The sequence below is a fragment of the Nerophis lumbriciformis genome, linkage group LG12 (assembly GCF_033978685.3).
Source record: "Nerophis lumbriciformis linkage group LG12, RoL_Nlum_v2.1, whole genome shotgun sequence".
NCBI lineage: Eukaryota > Metazoa > Chordata > Actinopteri > Syngnathiformes > Syngnathidae > Nerophis > Nerophis lumbriciformis.
This window is the reverse complement of record NC_084559.2, coordinates 16,824,026-16,846,387: the sequence shown is the minus strand read 5'-3', so window position 1 is coordinate 16,846,387 and position 22,362 is coordinate 16,824,026. Positions and strand designations below refer to the sequence as shown.

At 40.8% G+C, this 22,362-nt stretch overlaps 1 protein-coding gene across 1 annotated transcript in view; it reads left to right on the top strand.

The window, feature by feature from the left end:
* LOC140679264 (vitellogenin receptor Yl-like) overlaps positions 1 to 15,243 on the top strand; it is a 32,015-nt gene extending 16,772 nt beyond the window's left edge. Inside the window, exons 12-21 of the mRNA XM_072914325.1 lie at positions 1,583 to 1,784; positions 1,876 to 2,040; positions 2,165 to 2,365; positions 8,515 to 9,064; positions 9,621 to 9,740; positions 14,080 to 14,190; positions 14,259 to 14,492; positions 14,555 to 14,903; positions 15,010 to 15,112; positions 15,179 to 15,243. Coding sequence (XP_072770426.1) covers positions 1,583 to 1,784; positions 1,876 to 2,040; positions 2,165 to 2,365; positions 8,515 to 9,064; positions 9,621 to 9,740; positions 14,080 to 14,190; positions 14,259 to 14,492; positions 14,555 to 14,903; positions 15,010 to 15,112; positions 15,179 to 15,205 — 2,062 coding nt within the window. The 3' untranslated portion in view covers positions 15,206 to 15,243. The remainder of the gene's footprint in view (positions 1 to 1,582; positions 1,785 to 1,875; positions 2,041 to 2,164; positions 2,366 to 8,514; positions 9,065 to 9,620; positions 9,741 to 14,079; positions 14,191 to 14,258; positions 14,493 to 14,554; positions 14,904 to 15,009; positions 15,113 to 15,178) is intronic.
* The last annotated feature ends 7,119 nt before the right edge of the window (positions 15,244 to 22,362 follow it).

Below are 22,362 nucleotides of genomic sequence, written 5' to 3'. Positions count from 1 at the left end.
GTGTAGGTCTGACTACGTATCCGGGGAGGTGGGATGTGGTGGGGGGAGGGTGTTAGTCAAGGGTTGAAGTTGACTGGAGGTGTTCTTTTAGTGCGGTTTAGTGACTTCCTATTTGGTGAAAAGGAAGCTTCAACATAAAAGAATTCGAGTACGGTAACCTGAATTCTACCACATCAACTAAGAAAATACACTTAATTTTTACCACCAGAGTTGTACATCCACAAAATATCTAGCCGAGGTATGCAACGAAAGGGTCGCAGCAGCTCTGTTTAGGAATAAGATTAGAAAATGGAAGAATAAAAATATGCACAAATGGGGATGGCATGTCAACAAAATGTTACCAGAAATCCTTTATTAGGTAATTGTCTGGCCAAATGTAAGAAATGGCTACTTTATTTCTAATTGCAGTTATATCGACAGTCACAGGACCGTTGGCTTAAACAGGCTTTACTGTCTAACTCAAGTATCAAATTCGAGGCCTGGGGGCCACCTTTTTTGGTCCATCACATTTTATGTGGACTGTAAAGACCAGGGATGCCCGATATCGGACTGCCGATAAATGCCTTTAAATGTAATATCGGAAAATATCTATCGGTTTCTAAATTATCGGTATCTGTTTCAAAAAGTAAAATTTATGACTTTAAAACGCGTAGGGAGCAATACATAGCGGCAATAAACCTAAATGGCACTTCCTTTTGCGTGCTGGCCCAGTCGCATAATATATGCGGCTTTTACACACAAGTAAATTCAAGGCATACTTGATCAACAGCCATACAGGTCACACTGAGGGTGGCCGTATAAACAACTTTAACACTGTTACAAATATGTGCCACACTGTGAACCCACACCAAACAAGAATGACAAACACATTTCGGGAGAACAGCTGCACCGTAACACAACAGAACAAATACCCAGAAACCCTTGCAGCACTAACTCTTCCGGGACGCTACAATATACAACCCCGCCCACCTCAACCTCCTCATGCTCTCTCAGGGAGAGCATGTCCCAAATACCAAATAATGCACTTTGTGACTTCAATAATAAATATGGCAGTGCCATGTTGACATTTTTTTCCATAACTTCAGTGGATTTATTTTGGAAAACCTTGTTACATTGTTTAATGCATCCAGCGGGGCATTGCAACAAAATTAGGCATAATGTGTTAATTCCATGACTGTATATATCGGTATCAGTTGATATTGGCAATTAAGAGTTGGACAATATCAGACATCTCTAATTGCAACCCTTTTTGAAGTAGGTGAACTTTGAAATCTTGCTTCGAAAATTGAAGTCCAGATCGATCCATCCATTTTCTACCGCTTGTCCCTTATGGGGTCGTGAGGGTTGCTGGAGCTTATCTCGGCTACATTCGGGCGGAAGGCGAGGTACACCCTGGACAAGACAACATTCACACACTAGGGCCAATTAACAGTTAGAATGATCAAATGACGGTACAGTTTGTATATATTTGTTTCAGTTACAAACAGTACTGACTGCAGCCCTAACTGATGTGGCTCATGATGACCATGACTTTGACACCCTTGGTCTAACTTGAGGGTGTCAATTTTTCATATTCTCGTAGGCTGATGTTCTGGACAGAAATCGGCAACATGATCAAGATCGAAAGAGCTGGAATGGACGGGTCTGAAAGGAGGGCGGTGGTGATCTCCAGCTTGGGCTGGCCAGGTGGTGTGGCAGTAGACACTCTGGCTGACAGGGTCTACTGGACCGATGAAAGGCTCAAGGCAATAGGGTCTGCAACGTTGGATGGAGATGACATTCGGGTAAAATATTTGAGCAATAAAACCTGCAATTTTTTTTTTTAGTTTGACATTTAGAAGTACAATCTACTAAATTGCGTATAAATCTGATCAGATCCTACAGATGAAAGAGACTGCCAACCCGTTCTCCCTGGCGGTGTTCAATGACATGCTTTACTGGTCTGACTCCAAGAGACGAGTGGTGCAGGCCGCCCATAAAGTTACTGGCAAAAACATTCGAGTTCTCTTGAAGAGACCAAGGCAACCTTTTGGCATAAAAGTAAGTCAATTGGGTATTTCTCATTAAGACACAATTACATTCTAAATGGTTCCAATTGAAATTGGACTAACTGCAGTCTTTGAATTCAATTTTCAAGGTTTCTTCCCTCTCTCTCTCCTTGTAGATTATCCACCAATTGTTACAGTTGAGCACAGAAAACCCCTGCAAGAAAAAAGACTGTTCTCACTTGTGCGTTTTGGCCCCAGGGCTCAGAGCTGTGTGCAAGTGTCCTTCTGGTCTTATACTGGCTGACGATGCTCTGACTTGTACCAATTTGGTTGATGCAGCTTTTCTATTGCTGTTGTCGCCCTCCACCGTCACAAAGGTGAGTCTGTGTTGCAGAATCCGCATGTATATAACTCCAGAATACAATAGTTTTGGGGGGTTTTTCACCTTTTTATCAAAGTCTGGCACATGAAACTTTCCTTGGCTCATTTTAGAGACTGGCAACCAACTAGTAAAGCCTTAAAATCAGAAGGGTGAGAGCTGGGTGGAATGGTTAAAGGGGAACATTATCACAATTTCAGAAGGGTTAAAACCATTAAAAATCAGTTCCCAGTGGCTTATTTTATTTTTCGAAGTTTTTTTCAAAATTTTACCCATCACGCAATATCCCTGAAAAAAGCTTCAAAGTGCCTGATTTTAACCATCGTTATATACACCCGTCCATTTTCCTGTGACGTCACATAGTGATGCCAACACAAACAAACATGGCGCATAGAACAGCAAGCTATAGCGACATTAGCTCGGATTCAGACTTGGATTTCAGCGGCTTAAGCGATTCAACAGATTACAACTATCCGTTTCAATACATGCGTAGTGTGGAGGCAGGTAGCGAAAACGAAATTGAAGAAGAAACTGAAGGTATTGAACCATATCTGTTTGAACCGTATGCAAGCGAAACCGACAAACGACACGACAGCCAGCGACACGGGAGAAAGCGAGGACGAATTCGGCGATCGCCTTCTAACCAACGATTGGTATGTGTTTGTTTGGCATTAAAGGAAACTAACAACTATGAACTAGGTTTACAGCATATGAAATACATTTGGCAACAACATGCACTTTGAGCGTGCAGACAGCCCAATTTTCACCAATTAATATATTCTGTAGACATACCCTCATCCGCTCTCTTTTCCTGAAAGCTGATCTGTCCAGTTTTGAAGTTAATGTCAGCAGGCCGGGGAAGCTAGGGTCGATATTCTTCTCTTGGTCATCTTCGGTGGCATAAGGGACGGTGTGAGCCAAGACATCCAGGGGGTTTAGCTCGCTCGTCTGCGGGAACAAACTGCCGCCATTGCTTGCCGTGCTACCGAGGTCCTTTGTCCCTGAATTGCTCACACACTCCGGCAGATTCAATGGGGGTCTGGCGGGAGATTTCTTTGACTTTATCGTTGGAAATGCATCTGCTTTGAGTGTCGCAGGATATCCACACATTCTTGCCATCTCTACCGACGAAAGCTATGCTACGACAAAGTGTGCGGAACAAACGTCCAATTTCTTGCCACTTTCGCATCTTTGGGCCACTGGTGCAACTTGAATCCGTCCCTGTTCGTGTTGTTACACCCTCCGACAACACACCGACGAGGCATGATGTCTCCAAGGTACGGAAAACAGTCGAAAAAACGGAAAATAACAGAGCCGATTAGACTCGGTGTTTGAGAAAATGGCGGATTGCTTTCCAATGTGACGTCACGTTGTGACGTCATCGCTCCGAGAGCGAATAATAGAAAAACGTTTAATTCGCCAAAATTCACCCATTTAGAGTTCGGAAATCGGTTAAAAAAATATATGGTCTTTTTTCTGCAACATTAAGGTATATATTGACACTTACATAGGTCTGGTGATAATGTTCCCCTTTAACTCTGCATGTTTTGTAATATTGACGAACCCAATGGACTCGTGCGGTGTATTATAATACAATGGAGTGGGGGCCTCTACCAGGATTGGATTGAAATCGTTCTTGTTAGCATTAAATCTTAAAGTTATTTGCACTAACCGAGGTCTCACCTTCGGTCTTAACTGTCATTTTGCACAACAATTTAGCATAACATTGTCTGGACTAGGGTTGTACGGTATACCGGTATAGTATCACGGTAATACACTCGGTTTGAAAAGTACCGGTTCCCAGGCATGACGGCGTCCTTCAGACGAGCATGTTTGTCAGCGCACACACATGGCGTACTTACAAGCAGACACGGTGTGTAGACAGAAAAGGGAGAATGGACGCATTTTGGCTTAAAAACTAACGATAAAGGTAAAGTTATAAAACTGAAACGCCCTCAGGAAGAGGCGCTTTAAGACATGGCTAGCTAGCAGCGAACGTCCATTCGCAGTCGGCAGTGCTTTAGCTACTTCTAAATCACTAATCATCTCCATGGCGACAAAGTAAGTTTCTTAAAAGTATCTATCACTGGAGGATGAGGAATAGCTAAACATGCTTCACTACACACCGTTGGATACGATGGCTAACTAGCAGCAAGCTAGCACCCTTAATGTAAACAAATGCCATGGGTGGATCTACACCTAACATCCACTGTAATGATACCAAGTACAATAGCGTATCTAATCGATACTATGATTACATAAAAAAAAAAAAAAAATCTTTCCTTTTTAAAAAAAATTAATGTTTATAAACTCAGTAAATATGTCCCTGGACACATGAGGACTTTGAATATGACCAATGTATGATCCTGTAACTACATACTTGGTATCGGATTGATACCTAAATTTGTGGTATCATACAAAACTAATGTCAAGTATCAAACAGAAGAATAAGTGATTATTATATTTTAAAATAAGTGTAGATAGAAAGTGTTAGAGAAAGTGAGCAGATATTAACCGTAAATAAACAAGTAGATTAATCATTTTCTACCGCTTATCCTTAATGACAAAATAATATATGTTACTGCGTACGTCAGCAGACTTATTAGGAGCCTTTGTTTACTTACTACTAAGACAATTTGTCTTGTAGGTTCACTATTCTAAGGACAAAATTACAGTAAGGAACATATGTTTAATGTACTGTAAGATTTTTTGTTAAAATGCCATTATTTTGTGCTCCACCTTATTTAGAAAAGTATGGAAATTCATTTTAAATATTGTTTTAGGGACAACACTAGTCTGGACATGTCCCCACTTTTATAAGATGAATACTTTACTCTGAGGGGAAGGTGTATAGAATATAGACCTGTCATAAATATTTGGGAATGTTTGGCTGTATAACCAAAACTTTTGATGAAAATTTCCGATAAACCAAGGTGCCACTCTAATCCAAGGGTTTAGTCTTACAATGTATTGCTGTTCAGTAACTTATACGGCCCGGTTTTCGTACCATTTATGTTTAGGCAAAAATGTTTTACTATGTCTTTGTACGAAGTAAGAACTCAGTCTCCGTACTATTTTTAGTACAGCTGCAAAAATACCCACTGTCGAGCCAAATAAAGTCTCATACAGTAGTAACCCTATCAAAGTAAATGAGCGCCATGGAGTCATTTTCTAAAGTGCCACAGCTATAATAGGTTGAGCCAAACAATTGTGTGATTGCATCAGTTTGATGTAAAAGTCGTATGAGCGCTCAGTTGTTGTTCCTGTTGAATATAATTAATTGTATTGGTAAAGCACTTTACATTTATCAATCTCAAAATGCTACAGAGTTTAAAAGGATACAAGATTGTCTAAAAAGATGAGTCTTAAGGCTCTTTTAAAAGGCAGCTGTACACTGCAAAAAGTCAGTGTTCAAAAAGACAAAAAAATTCAAAAATGAGGGGTATTTTATTTGAACTAAGCAAAATTATCTGCCAATAGAACAAGAAAATTTGGCTTGTCAAGACTTTCCAAAACAAGTCAAATTAGCTAACCTCAATGAACCCAAAAATACCTTTAAAATAAGTATATTCTCACTAATAACTGTACTACTATAAGAGTACATATTTTCTATTGTTTCAATGAAAATAATAATTTGGCTGTCATGTTTTAATTATGAGACAATTGTGTCAAAGTCATGATTTTTCTTTTTTTCATGCTTGAAATGATTACTTTAAAAAAAGTTTTATACTTGAGTGTTGATGACACAGCTTTGCAACAGTTGATATTCTAGTTTCAAGCATGTTTTACTCAATATTGGTCATCAAATCTCAGCTACAAGCTGTAATATCTTACTGAGATCATTTAGGACCAAAACCCTTAAAACAAGTAAAACACTCTAACAAAAAATCTTATGTATGGCCGCAAGTCCTAGGATGCCCAAAATGTCCATAACACACCCAGCCGACACCCACGGGGAGGGGGGGATAAAAGTTGGAAAAGTCGGCAAGTCCCAAAAATGTTCAAAATACCTACCCAGGTTCGAGTCCCACAAGTCCCGCCGCCGGCTGGGATGCCCAAAATGTCCAAAACGTGCCCAGCAAAGTCCCACGGGAAGGCGGGGAGAAAAGTCGGTAAAATGTTCAAAAATCACACCCGGGTTCGAGTGCCACAAGTCTTAAAACTTGTGGCACTCCATGTGGGACTCCAACCTGGGTAGGTATTTTGAACATTTTTGGAGACTTTTGCCGACTTTTCTCACTTTTTTCCCCCCACTTGCATCCCGGGACTTGTGCGGCTGGTTGCGGTGAATCGTGGGACTGGAACCCTGGGAGGTATTTTGGACAAAATTGGGACATTGACTATTTTGGCTGCCTTTTCCCCTCTTCTTCCCCGCCTTCCTGTGTACCATTGAGTAAAAAAAAAAAAAGTCCCAAAAATTTTCTAAATACCTACCCAGGTTCGAGTCCCACAAGTCCCGCCGCCGGCCGGGATGCCCAAAATGTCAAACGCGCCCAGCAAAGTCCCACGGGAAGGCGGGGAGAAAAGTGAGAAGTCGGTAAAATGTTCAAAAATCATACCCGAGTTCCATGTGGGACTCCAACCTGGGTAGGTATTTTGAACATTTTTGGGGACTTTTGTCGACTTTTCTCACTTTTCTCCCCCACTTCCCGTGGGACTTTGCTGGGTGCGTTTTGGACATTTTTTGCATCCCGGGACTTGTGCGGCCGGCGGCGGTGAATCATGGGACTGGAACCCTGGGAGGTATTTTGGACAAAATTGGGATTTTTTTTTTTTTTACCATTTTGGCCGCCTTTTGCCCTCTTCTTCCCCGCCTTCCTGTGCACCATTGCTAGGTGTGTTTTGGAAATTTGGACAAAAATTGTTTCAAGTATGTTTTACTCAATATAGGTCATCAAATCTCAGCAACAAGCTGTAATATCTTACTGAGATCATTTAGGACCAAAACCCTTAAAAGTAAAATTAGCTAACCTCAATGAACCCAAAAATACCTTAAAATAAGTATATTCTCACTAATAACTGTACTACTATACGAGTACGTATTTTCTATTGTTTCATTGAAAATAAAACTGCAAAGTCCATTTGGCTGTCATCTGTTTTAATAGGACACAATTGTGTCAAAGTCATGATTTTTTTTTTCATGCTTGAAATAAAGTTTTACTTTAAAAAAAGTCGTTTTATACTTGTGAGTGTTGATGACACAGCTTTGCAACAGTTGATATTCTAGTTTCAAGCATGTTTTACTCAATATAGGTCATCAAAAAACAAAATCTTATGTATGGCCGCAAGTCCCGGGATGCCCAAAATGTCCATAACACACCCAGCCGAGTCCCACGGGGAAGGGAGGGGGGGGGGGATACAAGTTGGAAAAGTCGGCAAAAGTCCCAAAAATGTTCAAATTACCTACCCAGGTTCGAGTCCCACAAGTCCCGCCGCCAGCTGGGATGCCCAAAATGTCCAAAACGCGCTCAGCAAAGTCCCACGGGGAGAAAAGTGAGAAGTCGGTAAAATGTTCAAAAATCACACCACAAGTCTTGTGGCACTCCAACCTAGGTAGGTATTTTGAACATTTTTGGGGACTTTTGACGACTTTTCTCACTTTTCTCCCCCACTTCCCGTGGGACTTTGCTGGGTGCGTTTTGAAAATTTTTTGCATCCCGGGACTTGTGAGGCAGGCGGCTGTGAATCATGGAACTGGAACCCTGGGAGGTATTTTGGACAAAATTGGGATTTTTTTTTACCATTTTGGCCGCCTTTTTCCCCGCCTTCCTGTGCACCATTGCTGGGTGTGTTTTGGAAATTTGGACAAAAATTGTTTCAAGTATGTTTTACTCAATATAGGTCATCAAATCTCAGCAACAAGCTGTAATATCTTACTGAGATCATTTAGGACCAAAACCCTTAAAACAAGTAAAACACTCTAACATAAAATCTGCTTAGTGAGAAGAATTATCTTATCAGACAGAAAATAAGCAAATATCGCCCTTATTTGAGATATTTAATCTTACTTAGATTTCAGTTTTTGCAGTGTAGTCTTGAGTTATTACCAATTTTGGAAGTTAATTGGATTTGAATTGGTTTCCTATAGAACTGAGCTTAACAAGTGATGTGCCACCATGTATCAAAGGAAACTCTGTTTTTGTACAGATTTACCTGCAGGCTCGACACAACGCAGCCGTGTTGAAAGGCTGGCCTGAACACACAGCCCTGCCGGTGCCGAGTGTCAATGAAGCCGCCCTGATGGACTACAGCTTACACGACCACGTCCTCCTCTTGGCGGACGACGGCACAACGTCACTCAGCTCCTTCAAACTGAATAACCTGGATTTAACTTCTCGAGGCCACCTGCTCAAGCTCCTTGGTGACACGATCACCGCCATGGCGTTGGACTGGGTCACCTTCGACGTCTACTGGAGTAGCAACAAGCAACCCCGCCTGCATGTCACCTCTAGCAGAAGTGTCTACACTGCTGTGTTGATAAAGGAGGATATCGGGAGAGTGGAATCCATAGCGCTTAATCCGCCCAGGGGGATTCTGTGCTTCACCAATCAGGGTCTGCAGGACACCAGCTCCGGGGCCACGGTGGAGTGCTCCGACATGGATGGTGCTGCCAGAAGAGTTGTGTGGAAGGATGCTGTCCGACCAACTTCTCTGGTCTTCTCCAGTAATGGAGACACTGTTCTCTGGGCTGACGCTGGTAAAAAAAAAAATCACTTGTATTGAAGCTAACGTGCCGGAGAATATTGTAATTCATCCAGGTTTTTGTATTCTCAAGGCATTGACTCAATCACAACTAGACTGTTCTGGTTGTTGTACATTTTGCTTCTTATTCAAACAGTCATGTTCAGACTTGGATAGGACAGCTATAGTCTAAGGATGGTGTTGGATCCAACATATCTTATGGTGCGAGACCAGTCTGTTTGAAATCATCCTTGGCATTGCATCCTAGAGATTGTTGTAGTGTTGGCAGAGGTCTCACTCAACTGTTGTTTTGCACCTCTACAGCATAACATTGCCTGGGTGTGTCCCCTCTTTTTAGAGGATAAATACTTTGGATCCTTCACCTTCTTCTCAGGCTAGAGTTGTCCTGTCTAGGTTTGAGCATGAACAAATGAAGCTTGCTCGATTAAACAAAATATCTGATTGGACCAGTTGTGATAGATCAAATGCCCCGACAACTTTGAAGCTAACATTTTCATTGTGGTTGAATATAAACTGCAGTGTAATGTGTTTGGACCTGATTATTTCCACAGGTCTAGACGTGATTGGTTCTGTTCAACTTGATGGCTCCGGGTACAAGGAATTGAAGGTTGCTGATGGACTGGCTGCAGTAGCTCTCAGTGAAGATACCCTGGTCTGGATGACTGTCAGTGGTAATGACTAATCGAATGTTAATTCTAGTCCAGTTATAAATGAAAAGGTCTGTCAGGGTGTCTGAAGTGTGGCCCGCAGCATATTTAACAGGTACAATTTAAACACTGCCCCCATTAAGAATTGTACACAGAAAGCAAAGAAATTCCCCCCAAAATGGTTAACTACCTGCACACTAGATTGCTGCCTGGTTATTTTTTTTATTTTGCCAAATATATTTGTCATTACTTTGAATAGAAAGTGGTTCGATGGTGCAATCAGCTACTAATCCACAAGTCAATTCAATTTGTCAAGTAAATTTACCAAATATTTCCCGGCATGAAGATGCTGTGACAAGATGTTTAAAATTACAGGCCTACAGGATTGCAGTTAATGTGCAAAACTAATCTTTTTACAATCATGTTCGTCATTTTCAATTCAAAGACCATTACAGGGCTTTTTGTAGATGCGCCCATTTAAGTGAGTTTTTGCTTTTCACGGGGGTCCTGGAACCTAACCATAGATATTTTTCAATTGTACACGGGTGTGTATTTCACTCTAGATGAGGCACTATTGAGCATTTTTGATTGATTGAGACTTTTATTAGTAGATTGTACAGTACAATTGACCACTAAATGGTAACACCCAATAAGTTTTTCAACTTGTTTAAGTCAGGGTCCACATTAATCAATTCATGGTATAAATATATACTATCATAATACAGTCATCACACAAGTTAATCATCAGAGTATATACATTGAATTATTTACAATCCGGGGGGTCTGATGTGGCGGGGGTTAGTTTTGGTTGATATCAGCACTTCAGTTATCAACAATTGCATCATCTGAGAAATGGACATTGAAACAGTGTAGGTCTGACTTGGTAGGATATGTACAGCGAGCAGAGAACATAGTGAGCTCAGAAAGCATAAGAACAAGTATATACATTTGATTATTTACAATCCGGGGAGGTGGGATGTGGTGGGGGGAGGGTGTTAATCGAGGGTTGTAGTTTGCCTGGAGGTGTTTTTAGTGCGGTTTTGAAGGAGGATAGAGATGCACTTTCTTTTACACCTGTTGGGAGTGCATTCCATATTGATGTGGCATAGAAGGAGAATGAGTTAAGACCTTTGTTAGATCGGAATCTGGGTTTAACGTGGTTTGTGGAGCTCCCCCTGGTGTTGTGGTTATGGCGGTCATTTACGTTATGGAAGTAGTTTGACATGTACTTCGGTATCAGGGAGGTGTAGCGGATTTTATAGACTAGGCTCAGTGCAAGTTGTTTTACTCTGTCCTCCACCCTGAGTAGGGCTTGCATCCAGATTTCTTAAAATTTACATTTTTGCTACGATAAACTTGCAAGAGTTTACAGCCCTCAATAGTGATCAAATGCTAGTATAACAATTCTCAAGAAAAACAACTTTCAACAAGGCAACAGATGTTTTTTGAATTTGATAATTTAGCATTTTGGGATCAGCATTGCATTATTTAAAGGGGAACATTATCACAATTTCAGAAGGGTTAAAACCATTAAACAGTTCCCACTGGCTTATTTTATTTTTCGAAGTTTTTTTCAAAATTTTACCCATCACGCAATATCCCCCCCAAAAAAAGCTTCGAAGTGCCTGATTTTAACCATCGTTATATACACCCGTCCATTTTCCTGTGACGTCACACAGTGATGCCAATACAAACAAACAGCAAGGTATAGCGACATTAGCTCGGATTCAGACTCGGATTTCAGCGGCTTAACACTGTCTGATAAGATAATTACTAACTATGAACTAGGTTTACAGCATATGAAATACATTTGGCAACATGCACTTTGAGAGTGCAGACAGCCCATTTCAGGCGCGCTAAGAACATATTTTTCCACAATTTCAGCACTCAGGTTAACCATACCTAAATAGACACAAAATACTGCATTACACAAGACTACCCGAATGTACTCGAATGATTGAAAAAAATTAATGTTTTTAAGCTAAATTATTGGTAAACACAGTTTATGTATAATAATTTACGTAAAACCGCGAGTAATGAATAAAGTTTTCATCAATTAATATATTCTGTAGACATACCCTCATCCGCTCTCTTTTCCTGAAAGCTGATTTGTCCAGTTTTGGAGTTGTCAGCAGGCTAGGGACGATATTCTTCTCTTGATCATCTTCGGTGGCATAACGGACGGTGTGAGCCAAGACATCCAGGGGGTTTAGCTCGCTCGTCTGCGGGAACAAACTGCCGCCATTGCTTGCCGTGCTACCGAGGTCCTTTGTCCCTGAATTGCTCACACACTCCGGCAGATTCAATGGGGGTCTGGCGGCAGATTTCTTTGACTTTATCGTTGGAAATGCATCTGCTTTGAGTGTCGCAGGATATCCACACATTCTTGCCATCTCTGTCGTAGCATAGCTTTCGTCGGTAAAGTGTGCGGAACAAAGACTGACCATTTCATCGGCTTTCCCCACACACTCTTATTTTGAACAAATTTCGTCCAATTTCTTGCCACTTTCGCATCTTTGGGCCACTGGTGCAACTTGAATCCGTCCCTGTCCGTGTTACACACCGACGAAAGTGAGAAAATGGCGGATTGCTTCCCGATGTGACGTCATCGTTCCGAGAGCGAATAATAGAAAGGCGTTTAATTCGCCAAAATTCACCCATTTAGAGTTCGGAAATCGGTTAAAAAAATAGTCTTTTTTTCTGCAACATCAAGGTATATATTGACGCTTACATAGGTCTGGTGATAATGTTCCCCTTTAAGCGTTTTAAGTAAATTAAAATGTGAAGAATATCACCCTTAAATTTTTTTCTACATCCAGCCGTCAGTGGAAAAAAGTTTGGCTACCTGATGGTATGGCGATATGGACACAGGACAACGTTATTGGACAGACTACAATATTGGAACTGTACTAGACAACTTTGTTATAGACAAGCTCAGGTCAAGCCAGTAAACACAAAGATGTTCCATTCACAGCACGCCAATTTATGCACACTAAGCAAACCAGGTGGCTGAAAATTTAATGATGGCCAACAACTGAAATTTGGGTAAGAAGACTGAGTCTTGACCAAATATGGCATGGTATCCGTGTGACTTTAGGAGGTATACCCTTTGATGTATTTGTGTAGCAACTATTAATAGTTGCCAGAGGTGGGTAGTAACGCGCTACATTTACTCCGTTACATCTACTTGAGTAACTTTTGGGATAAATTGTACTTCTAAGAGTAGTTTTAATGCAACATACTTTTACTTTCACTTGAGTATTTTTATAGAGAAGAAACGCTACTTTTACTCCGCTACTTTTATCTACATTCAACTCGCTACTGATTTTTATCGATCTGTTAATGCACGCTTTGTTTATTTTGGTCTGTCAGACAGACCTTCATAGTGCCTGCGTTTCAACAAATACAGTCACTGGTGACGTTCACTTCGTTCCACCAATCAGATGCAGTCACTGGTGACGTTGGACCAATCAAACAGAGCCAGGTGGTTACATGACCTGACTTAAACAAGTTGAAAACGTATTCGGGTGTTACCATTTAGTGGTCAATCGTACGGAATATGTACTATACTGTGCAATCTACTAATAAAAGTTCCAATCAATCAAAAGTGGGAAGGAAAAAAGACCCTTTTTTATTTCAACCGTACACCCCGTCAAAAGCCTAAAGACTGACTACACAGTTCCTGTCTTCACAATAAAAGTGCCGCTCCATGGCGCCTGCGCTTTCAAAATAAGAGTCTCCGAAAGCCAGCGCAAACAAGCTAGCAAGCTACGGAGTTTGCCGCCAATGTATTTCTTGTAAAGTGTATAAAAAGGAATATGGAAGCTGGACAAATAAGAAGCCAAAAACCAACCACTTTCATGTGGTATTAGACAGAAAGGAGGAACTTTTTTTTATCCTCCATTTGAAAACGTGGACGTTATCATCACTACTGTCTGATTACAATCAATGCAAGTCATCAGAATCAGGTAATACACCAACTTATATTCTTGTCTTCATGAAAGAAAGGAATCTATAAGTGTTAAACATGCATGTATATTCATTAAAACACCTTTAACATGTAAACAAAAACGGCAAAATAAATGATATACTGTATGTATATATGTGTGTGTATGTTACTCATCAGTTACTCAGTACTTGAGTAGTTTTTTCACAACATACTTTTTACTTTTACTCAAGTAAACATTTGGGTGACTACTCCTTACTTTTACTTGAGTAATAAATCTCTAAAGTAACAGTACTCTTACTTGAGTACAATTTCTGGCTACTCTACCCACCTCTGATAGTTGCATAAAAGTTCATATTGTCCACCGTTGCAAGAAGCGGTCTATCAATTTGCAGTCATTTTTTTTAATGAATCCAGATAAGACGAGACTCTGGTACACCGATGAGGAGCAGCAGCTGAAGAAATTGTGGTTCGAAGTTGGTACGGAAGTGGTCAGCATGAAGGCGTTCAGCAAACGTAGTCAGATCGGTGAGTAAAACTTACCAGAATTAATGATTCCAAGTAACTTTTTTTAAAAAGAAAAAAAATCTTGACAGGTTCGAACCAGTGCAGAGTGAGCAACGGTCACTGCCAGCACTTGTGCTTGGCTACCCCGAGGGGTCGAACGTGCCAGTGTGCCCATGACTACATCAACGTGAATGCAACCCACTGTTACCCAGAGCAGCGCTGCCCACCTGGCAGCAGGTCATGTCTGGATCAGCTTTCATGCCAGTCGGCTGAAAAGTTTTGCGACGGGCACATAGACTGCGCCGATTACTCGGATGAGAACTGTGAGTCCTTCTACTTAAGTTTTGCTGTGTGTGGTCCTGTTAACTAAATGTCGCCATTACAGGCGTCGGTCTAAAACCAAGGTCTGGAGTCACAGTACCCGCTTTCACGGAGTCTCCAATCTCCCCGACTGGACAACCGGTCTCTGGCTTCAACTTGACCACAAACACAATCAAACAGCTCTTAAACTTGGACGCCCAAACATGTGGCCAGAGACGCTGCAGTGGGAATGGACTCTGCAAGGAGGCTGACGAGAAAGTGACATGCGTGTGTTCAATGGGCTACAACGGCGACTGGTGTCAGCACAAGTCCCTGCAAGGTCCCATCGTGTACAGCACTGCTGCCGTCTGCGCGGTTATTGTCATCGCTGTCATCGCAGTGGTGATCAAGCGCAAGAAGAGTTCAAATTCAAGGTATTTCAATTATCATACGGACAAAGTTCATTCATCTAAAATAGGATTTAAAATCTGCATCTATTCGCATTTTATTGTTGGTCATTGCTGCATTTGTGCCCTGTAGAAGGGAAAGCCCAGAAGCGGTGAAGGAAACTGGTATGATGGACCTCGAGAGCAAAATTGCAGCCCCTCCCAGTGTGGTGACGTCTGCAACAGACACCGGAAACGTACGTAACAAATACTCAATTTAACATTTGAGGCAGGAAAATTTTACAGATTTTTTGTTATTACAGGAAGCCGTGTCACCTGTGGACCAATGACAACACATGTTTTAAATAAAGACTGCACCAGCCATGTATCAACGGACTGATTTTTTGACAGTTACCGTATTTTCCGCACCATAAGGCGCCCTGGGTTAAAAGCCGCGCCTTCAATGAACGGCATATTTCAAAACTTTGTCCACCTATAAGCCGCCCGGTGTTGTAAGCCGCATCTAACTGCGCTAAAGGAATGTCAAAAAAACAGTCAGGTCAGTCAAACTTTAATAATATATTAAAAACCAGCGTTCTAACAACTCTGTTCACTCCCAAAATGTACGCAAATGTGCAATCACAAACATACGTATATCAACATGGACGGAGCTGCGTGAAAAAAGCCACCCGGCCTCTTCGCGTAAACTTAAACTTACCTTAACCACTCGCTCATCTTTTCTTCATCCATCCCTTCGAGTTAGCTTTTATGATGACGCCGGCTGGAAAGGTCTCTTTTGGCAAGGTCTTCCTTTTGAATATCACCATGGGTGGAAGTTTCTGGCCATTAGCATGGCAAGCTAGAACCACAGTGAAGGATGACTTCTCATTCCCTGTGGTGCGAATATTCACCGTACGTGCTCCCGTTGTATCCACAGTGCGGTTCACAGGAATATCAGTTGCTGTGAAATAGTAATCCGTGTGCGGATGGAGAGATTGCGTCTTTTCATGAACCGGATCCCTGACGCTTAGTAGGAGCCATTTTGTGGTCTTTACAGATGTAAACACACAAAGGAAATGAAACGTTCGGTGATATCCGCGCGCTTTTTCTTCTTCTACACGGGCGGGTGGTTGCTTACAGTAGAAGAAGAAGCGCTTCCTGTTCTATGGGGGCGGGTGCTTACCTTGGCGGTTGCTTGCGTAGAAGAAGAAGCGCTTCCTGTTCTACCGGGAAAAAAGATGGCGGCTGTTTACCGAAGTTGCGAGACCGAAACTTTATGAAAATGAATCTTAATATTAATCCATATATAAAGCGCACCTGGTTAAAAGCCGCACTGTCAGCTTTTGAGTAAATTTGTGGTTTTTAGGTGCGGCTAATAGTGCGGAAAATACGGTACTTGGTTGCCAATGCTAAAGACATTCCCTTTGAAGTTGGTTGGGACTAACGGCGTTACAGTAACGCGTTACTTTGTAACGCGTTACTGTAACGCCATTACTATCGGCGGTAACTAGTAATCTAATGCGTTATTTTTTATATTCAGTAACTCAGTTACCGTTACTACATGATGCGTTACTGCGTTATTTTTTATGTAGTATCGGCTAGAAACTGAGAAGATCTGAGTGTTGCAGCGCTGCTGAAGAGGTGACAAAAAAGAGGCGCACCGCGCGCTGTGTGTGTGGGAGGGGGCGTGTCTGTCTACTATCAAGACGTCATGGCGAACCCCGAAGCAGAGTTTCTTAAAATGGAGATATTTTCAGTACGTTTCTTTTATCGACCACAAAGAAAAGCACATTTTAGTTGAATGTAAGTTTCAAATATGCTGAAACAGCTACAAAAACATGCTTCGACGAAGCTAGTAAAGAGACACACACTTCACCTCCACCTCCAACAGCGGCTGGATTTTAATGAGGCACTGCACACTGAAGGTACACACACTCTGTCAATTCTCTTATATACAGGTAAAAGCCAGTAAATTAGAATATTTTGAAAAACTTGATTTATTTCAGTAATTGCATTCAAAAGGTGTAACTTGTACATTATATTTATTCATTGCACACAGACTGATGCATTCAAATGTTTATTTCATTTAATTTTGATGATTTGAAGTGGCAACAAATGAAAATCCAAAATTCCGTGTGTCACAAAATTAGAATATTACTTAAGGCTAATACAAAAAGGGATTTTTTAGAAATGTTGGCCAACTGAAAAGTATGAAAATGAAAAATATGAGCATGTACAATACTCAATACTTGGTTGGAGCTCCTTTTGCCTCAATTACTGCGTTAATGCGGCGTGGCATGGAGTCGATGAGTTTCTGGCACTGCTCAGGTGTTATGAGAGCCCAGGTTGCTCTGATAGTGGCCTTCAACTCTTCTGCGTTTTTGGGTCTGGCATTCTGCATCTTCCTTTTCACAATACCCCACAGATTTTCTATGGGGCTAAGGTCAGGGGAGTTGGCGGGCCAATTTAGAACAGAAATACCATGGTCCGTAAACCAGGCACGGGTAGATTTTGCGCTGTGTGCAGGCGCCAAGTCCTGTTGGAACTTGAAATCTCCATCTCCATAGAGCAGGTCAGCAGCAGGAAGCATGAAGTGCTCTAAAACTTGCTGGTAGACTGCTGCGTTGACCCTGGATCTCAGGAAACAGAGTGGACCGACACCAGCAGATGACATGGCACCCCAAACCATCACTGATGGTGGAAACTTTACACTAGACTTCAGGCAACGTGGATCCTGTGCCTCTCCTGTCTTCCTCCAGACTCTGGGACCTCGATTTCCAAAGGAAATGCAAAATTTGCATGGTTGGGTGATGGTTTGGGGTGCCATGTCATCTGCTGGTGGCTTTTACCTGTACTCTTTCATTTTAGACTTTTAGTGTTTGATTATCACATCACTCTAAATGTTTAGACTATAAAGTTCACAAACTTAAAGAGGGATACTAGTGGGCCAGGCTAATATTTCCTTTTCTCTAAACTAAGTGGGGAAATGTGTAGAGTGTTCTGGGCTTCAGACATGATTTTATTTCAGAATTCCTTGAGATAAAAAAACGCCTGGTTAGGCTTTATGTATGTAGTGTGTGCCTTTCTTGTTTTACAGCTGTTATTATGCTGTTATGTATGTTAAGTTGCAGCTATTTAAAATAGTTTTGTCAATTTGTTCTGGTCTGAAACAAATTGGCCCTTTAAAACATATCTTTGTCTTTGTGTGTTGTATGTAGAGCACATTGCTTAGCAGAGTTCAGTGATGCAAATGCATGTCAAGTTGATCAACACATTGTATTATTCTCCAGTGCAATAACAGTACTAAAATGAAGGCTAAAAGGGCATTAAATGGGGCCTTAAAAAAAAAAAAAAATATATATAACTAGTTACTTTTCACAGTAACGCATTACTTTTTGGTTTAAGTAACTGAGTTAGTAACTGAGTTACTTTTGAAATAAAGTAACTAGTAACTGTTACTGGTTTTCAGTAACTAACCCAACACTGGTAGTGACTGATGTGTGTATCAAAGTGCCCTCTGCGTAATGTTTCTGTATGTGGCCCTCGCTGGAAAATATGGACACCTTGGTCTTAAATTCATGTGTAGTCCTTTGATAATGAATGGAAAAACTAATTGGAATATTTGAAACAAACAAGCCACAATCAACAAAAATAAGACCACCGGGTAGTTTACCATTAGTGGTTAAAAATGATTACTTAACCTACCTTGTCTGTGTTCTGGAAGAAATACAGCAGTTTTATATTCCATCATTTCACTAATTCAATAAATGGTGCTGTCAGGTTTAAACATCAATGACATCTATTAAAACAGACAAGAAGCAAGGAAATAGACAGGATTCAATTTGGCTCAATATGAGGAGACACGTACACCTGTACCCTTGGACAGTGTCATCACGCATTCCCTGTTTACATAACCGTTTCTAAAGGAATGGGGGGTATGTAAACAGCCATTGTTTTCGGTCACATTAGCACAAAAAAACAATGCCTTGGGCTTGGACTGGTCCTGGATCGAACTTGGGTAGGTCTTGGAAGACAATAGATAACCCCTCCCGTCTCCTCCCATCGTACAAAGCGGAATTTTCCAAGCCTTTTGCTTGGTGCAACAAAGACAGCTTTTGTCTGTTCACTGGGATCTCAGAATGGAAAGTTGTTTGGATAATTTACATTTTCTCTGACCGGTGCAAACATAACTGCACAATGTCGATGTTGGATTCTTTTTAAAGTGCACTTTTTTAAATCCTTCACAATTTCAAAATGACTACTTTTCAGTCTAAGGCATACTTGCCAACCTTGAGACCTCCAATTTCAGGAGGTGGTTGGGGGCGTGGTTAAGAGGGGAGGAGTATATTGACAGCTAGAATTCACCAAGTCAAGTATCACACACACACATCCTGAAAATATGCAAACAAAACTGTTTGATACTTCAAACTTTCATAAATATTAAAGAATATAACATAACTTGGCTTCTGAGAGCTTCAAAATGTAATGAATCAAATGTTAAAGTTGTCGATAAATAAGCAATTATTTTAATTAAATATGGTCATTTTAAATTAATTATGATCATTTAAAATTATTTCAAATGTTTATTTTAATGTATAATTCTATGGCTGAATGTAATAAGGAGTCAGAAAAAATACAAATAAAAATATAATTAATTTTGATGTTTTTAGCAAAATATAGTAAAAAAAAAAATTGTAATTAATATATATTTTTAGGTAAGAAACATAATACAATTTATCTCTAGTCTGGATGATTTAGTTCTTGTGACCCTGTTGTCCTCCCTTCATGAAAAAAGGCTGTCCTCACTCAGGTCGCATGGAGCTGGAGGGGGCGTGGCCTCCAGCTCCGGCTGGAAGATTTTCGGGAGAATATTTGTCGCGGGAGAGGCGCTGAATTTCGGGAGTCTCCCGGAAAATTCGGGAGGGTTGGCAAGTATGGTCTAAGGACACAACCTTCTACTATACGAGCCATAATTTATAATCTAATACCAACTGAGGCGATGCAGCAGCTCAGTATGTCAATAGCTGCACTACTTTATGATCAAAGTGTCACTAAAAGTAGTTCCTCAGAATTTGCTCTTAAAATGTTGCTAATACTTGGTTAACATGCAGGTTACCTGTAGAACACTACATAACTCGCATGTTTTTTTTCTGTAGTAACTGTGCCAGAGGTGAACATGCATTCTACTGAGGTGGCAAATTATGATTATTATGACTTATCACTTTTGTTAAAATACTGAACAGATATTATTGGGATAAGGTAAACATCTGTTCAGTATTTTAACATAAAAGTGTTTGATTGTGAGGCATTAAAAGGCACAAAATGCAACGGGTCCATCAGACCCACAAACGCTGGCTGAGTAACAACAATATGAACATTACACAAGGGTTAAGGAGCTGTTTGTAATATTAGGACCATCAGTTCTAAATATAACATTCAAAAAAGTGGTTAATCGTCCTCTGTTCAAAATATCTAACCTCAATCCTGACCTCATGGTAAACTACCGGTCTCACCTTCCCTTTATTTCAAAAATCCTCAGATTGTTGCAAAGCAGCTAAATGAACATTTAGAATCTAACAATCTTTGTGAACCCTTTCAGTCCGGTTTCAGGGCAAATCACTCTACGGAGACAGTCCTCGCAAAAATGACTACCGGTAATGATCAATTGCTAACTATGGATGCTGATGCCTCATCCACGTTGCTGCTACTTGATCTTAACGCTGCTCTCGATACTGTTGATCATACCATTTTATTAGAATGTATCAAAACACGTATTGGTATGTTAGACTTAGCCTTTTCTTGATTTAACGCCCATCTTGCTGACATGATGCAGTGCGTCTCCCATAATGTGACCTTGGAGTATGTTAAGGTAACGTGCGGAGTTCCACAGGGTTCGGTTCTTGGCCCTGCACTCTTCAGCATCTACAAACCCCGTTTCCATATGAGTTGGGAAATTGTGTTAGATGTAATATAAACGGAATACAATGATTTGCAAATCCTTTTCAACCCATATTCAATTGAATGCACTACAAAGACAAGATATGTTCAAAACTCATAAACTTTATCATTTTTTTGAAAATTAACTTAGAATTTCATGGCTGCAACACGTGCCAAAGTAGTTGGGAAAGGGCATGTTCACCACTGTGTTACATGGCCTTTCATTTTAACAACACTCAGTAAACGTTTGGGAACTGAGGAGACATTTTTTAAGCTTCTCAGGTGGAATTCTTTCCCATTCTTGCTTGATGTACAGCTTAAGTTGTTCAACAGTCCGGGGGTCTCCGTTGTGGTATTTTAGGCTTCATAATGCGCCTTGCATTTTCAATGGGAGACAGGTCTGGACTACAGGCAGGCCAGTCTAGTACCCGCACTCTTTTACTATGAAGCCACGTTGATGTAACACGTGCCTTGGCGTTGTCTTGCTGAAATAAGCAGGGGCGTCCATGGTAACGTTGCTTGGATGGCAACATATGTTGCTCCAAAACCTGTATCTACCTTTCAGCATTAATGGTGCCTTCACAGATGTGTAAGTTACTCATGTCTTGGGCACTAATACACCCCCATACCATCACACATGCTGGCTTTTCAACTTTGCGCCTATAACAATCCGGATGGTTCTTTTCCTCTTTGGTCCGGGGGACACGACGTCCACAGTTTCGGGGGAACACACGCAGTCACAGGGAGAACATGCAAACTCCACACAGGAGGATCGAACCCTCCGAGGCCCACGCATAATACGATATATATACATATATATATATATATATATATATATATATACACACACACACGTGTATGTGTTTGCTTCCCATCCAACTTGATAGTGCTGCAAAGAGGAATGGTAGAAACTACCCAACGATAGGCGTGCCAAGCTAGTGGCATCGTATTCAGAGACTTGAAGCTCTAATTGCTGCTGAAGGTGCACCAAAAAAGTAATGATAATAGGTGGTGAATACTTATGTACATGTGATTTTATTTGATGTTTTCATATTCCGACACCGGAACCGGAAGTAGCGTTTTTAAAGACAGTACCACAGACTTTCCTGTAAGAAAATCTGTACTATGATACGTGAGCAAATCCCTTTTATTTGTGCATATAGATACCTGGACATGCAGATGTCAGACCTCGTCGTGCCCCGTATAAAATATTTTCTGTATAGAGCTCCAAAGACATTTTAGCAAGACACACGGGTACTGTAGCATTCCCGCTTTTACGTTGAAAATAAAGCTTCCGGTGTCTGCAACTGAAAAACCTCAGTTTTGGTCTTTTTTTTCCCATTTTTGTTTACTGGGGATTTTCCATTTTTCTTTTCAAAACCAAAATAGAAAAACGTTTTGTTTTTTTAATTTTATTTTAAAGCGAAATTCAAATAAACCCGTCAATTGTTTTTCCAAGATCCCTCTATGAAAAGAAAATTGAAATACCAGAACATACCATTTTTTAAATGACCCTGAAAATATTTTTACATGGGCCTTGTAACAGAAAGCAACATTTTATTCACATTGT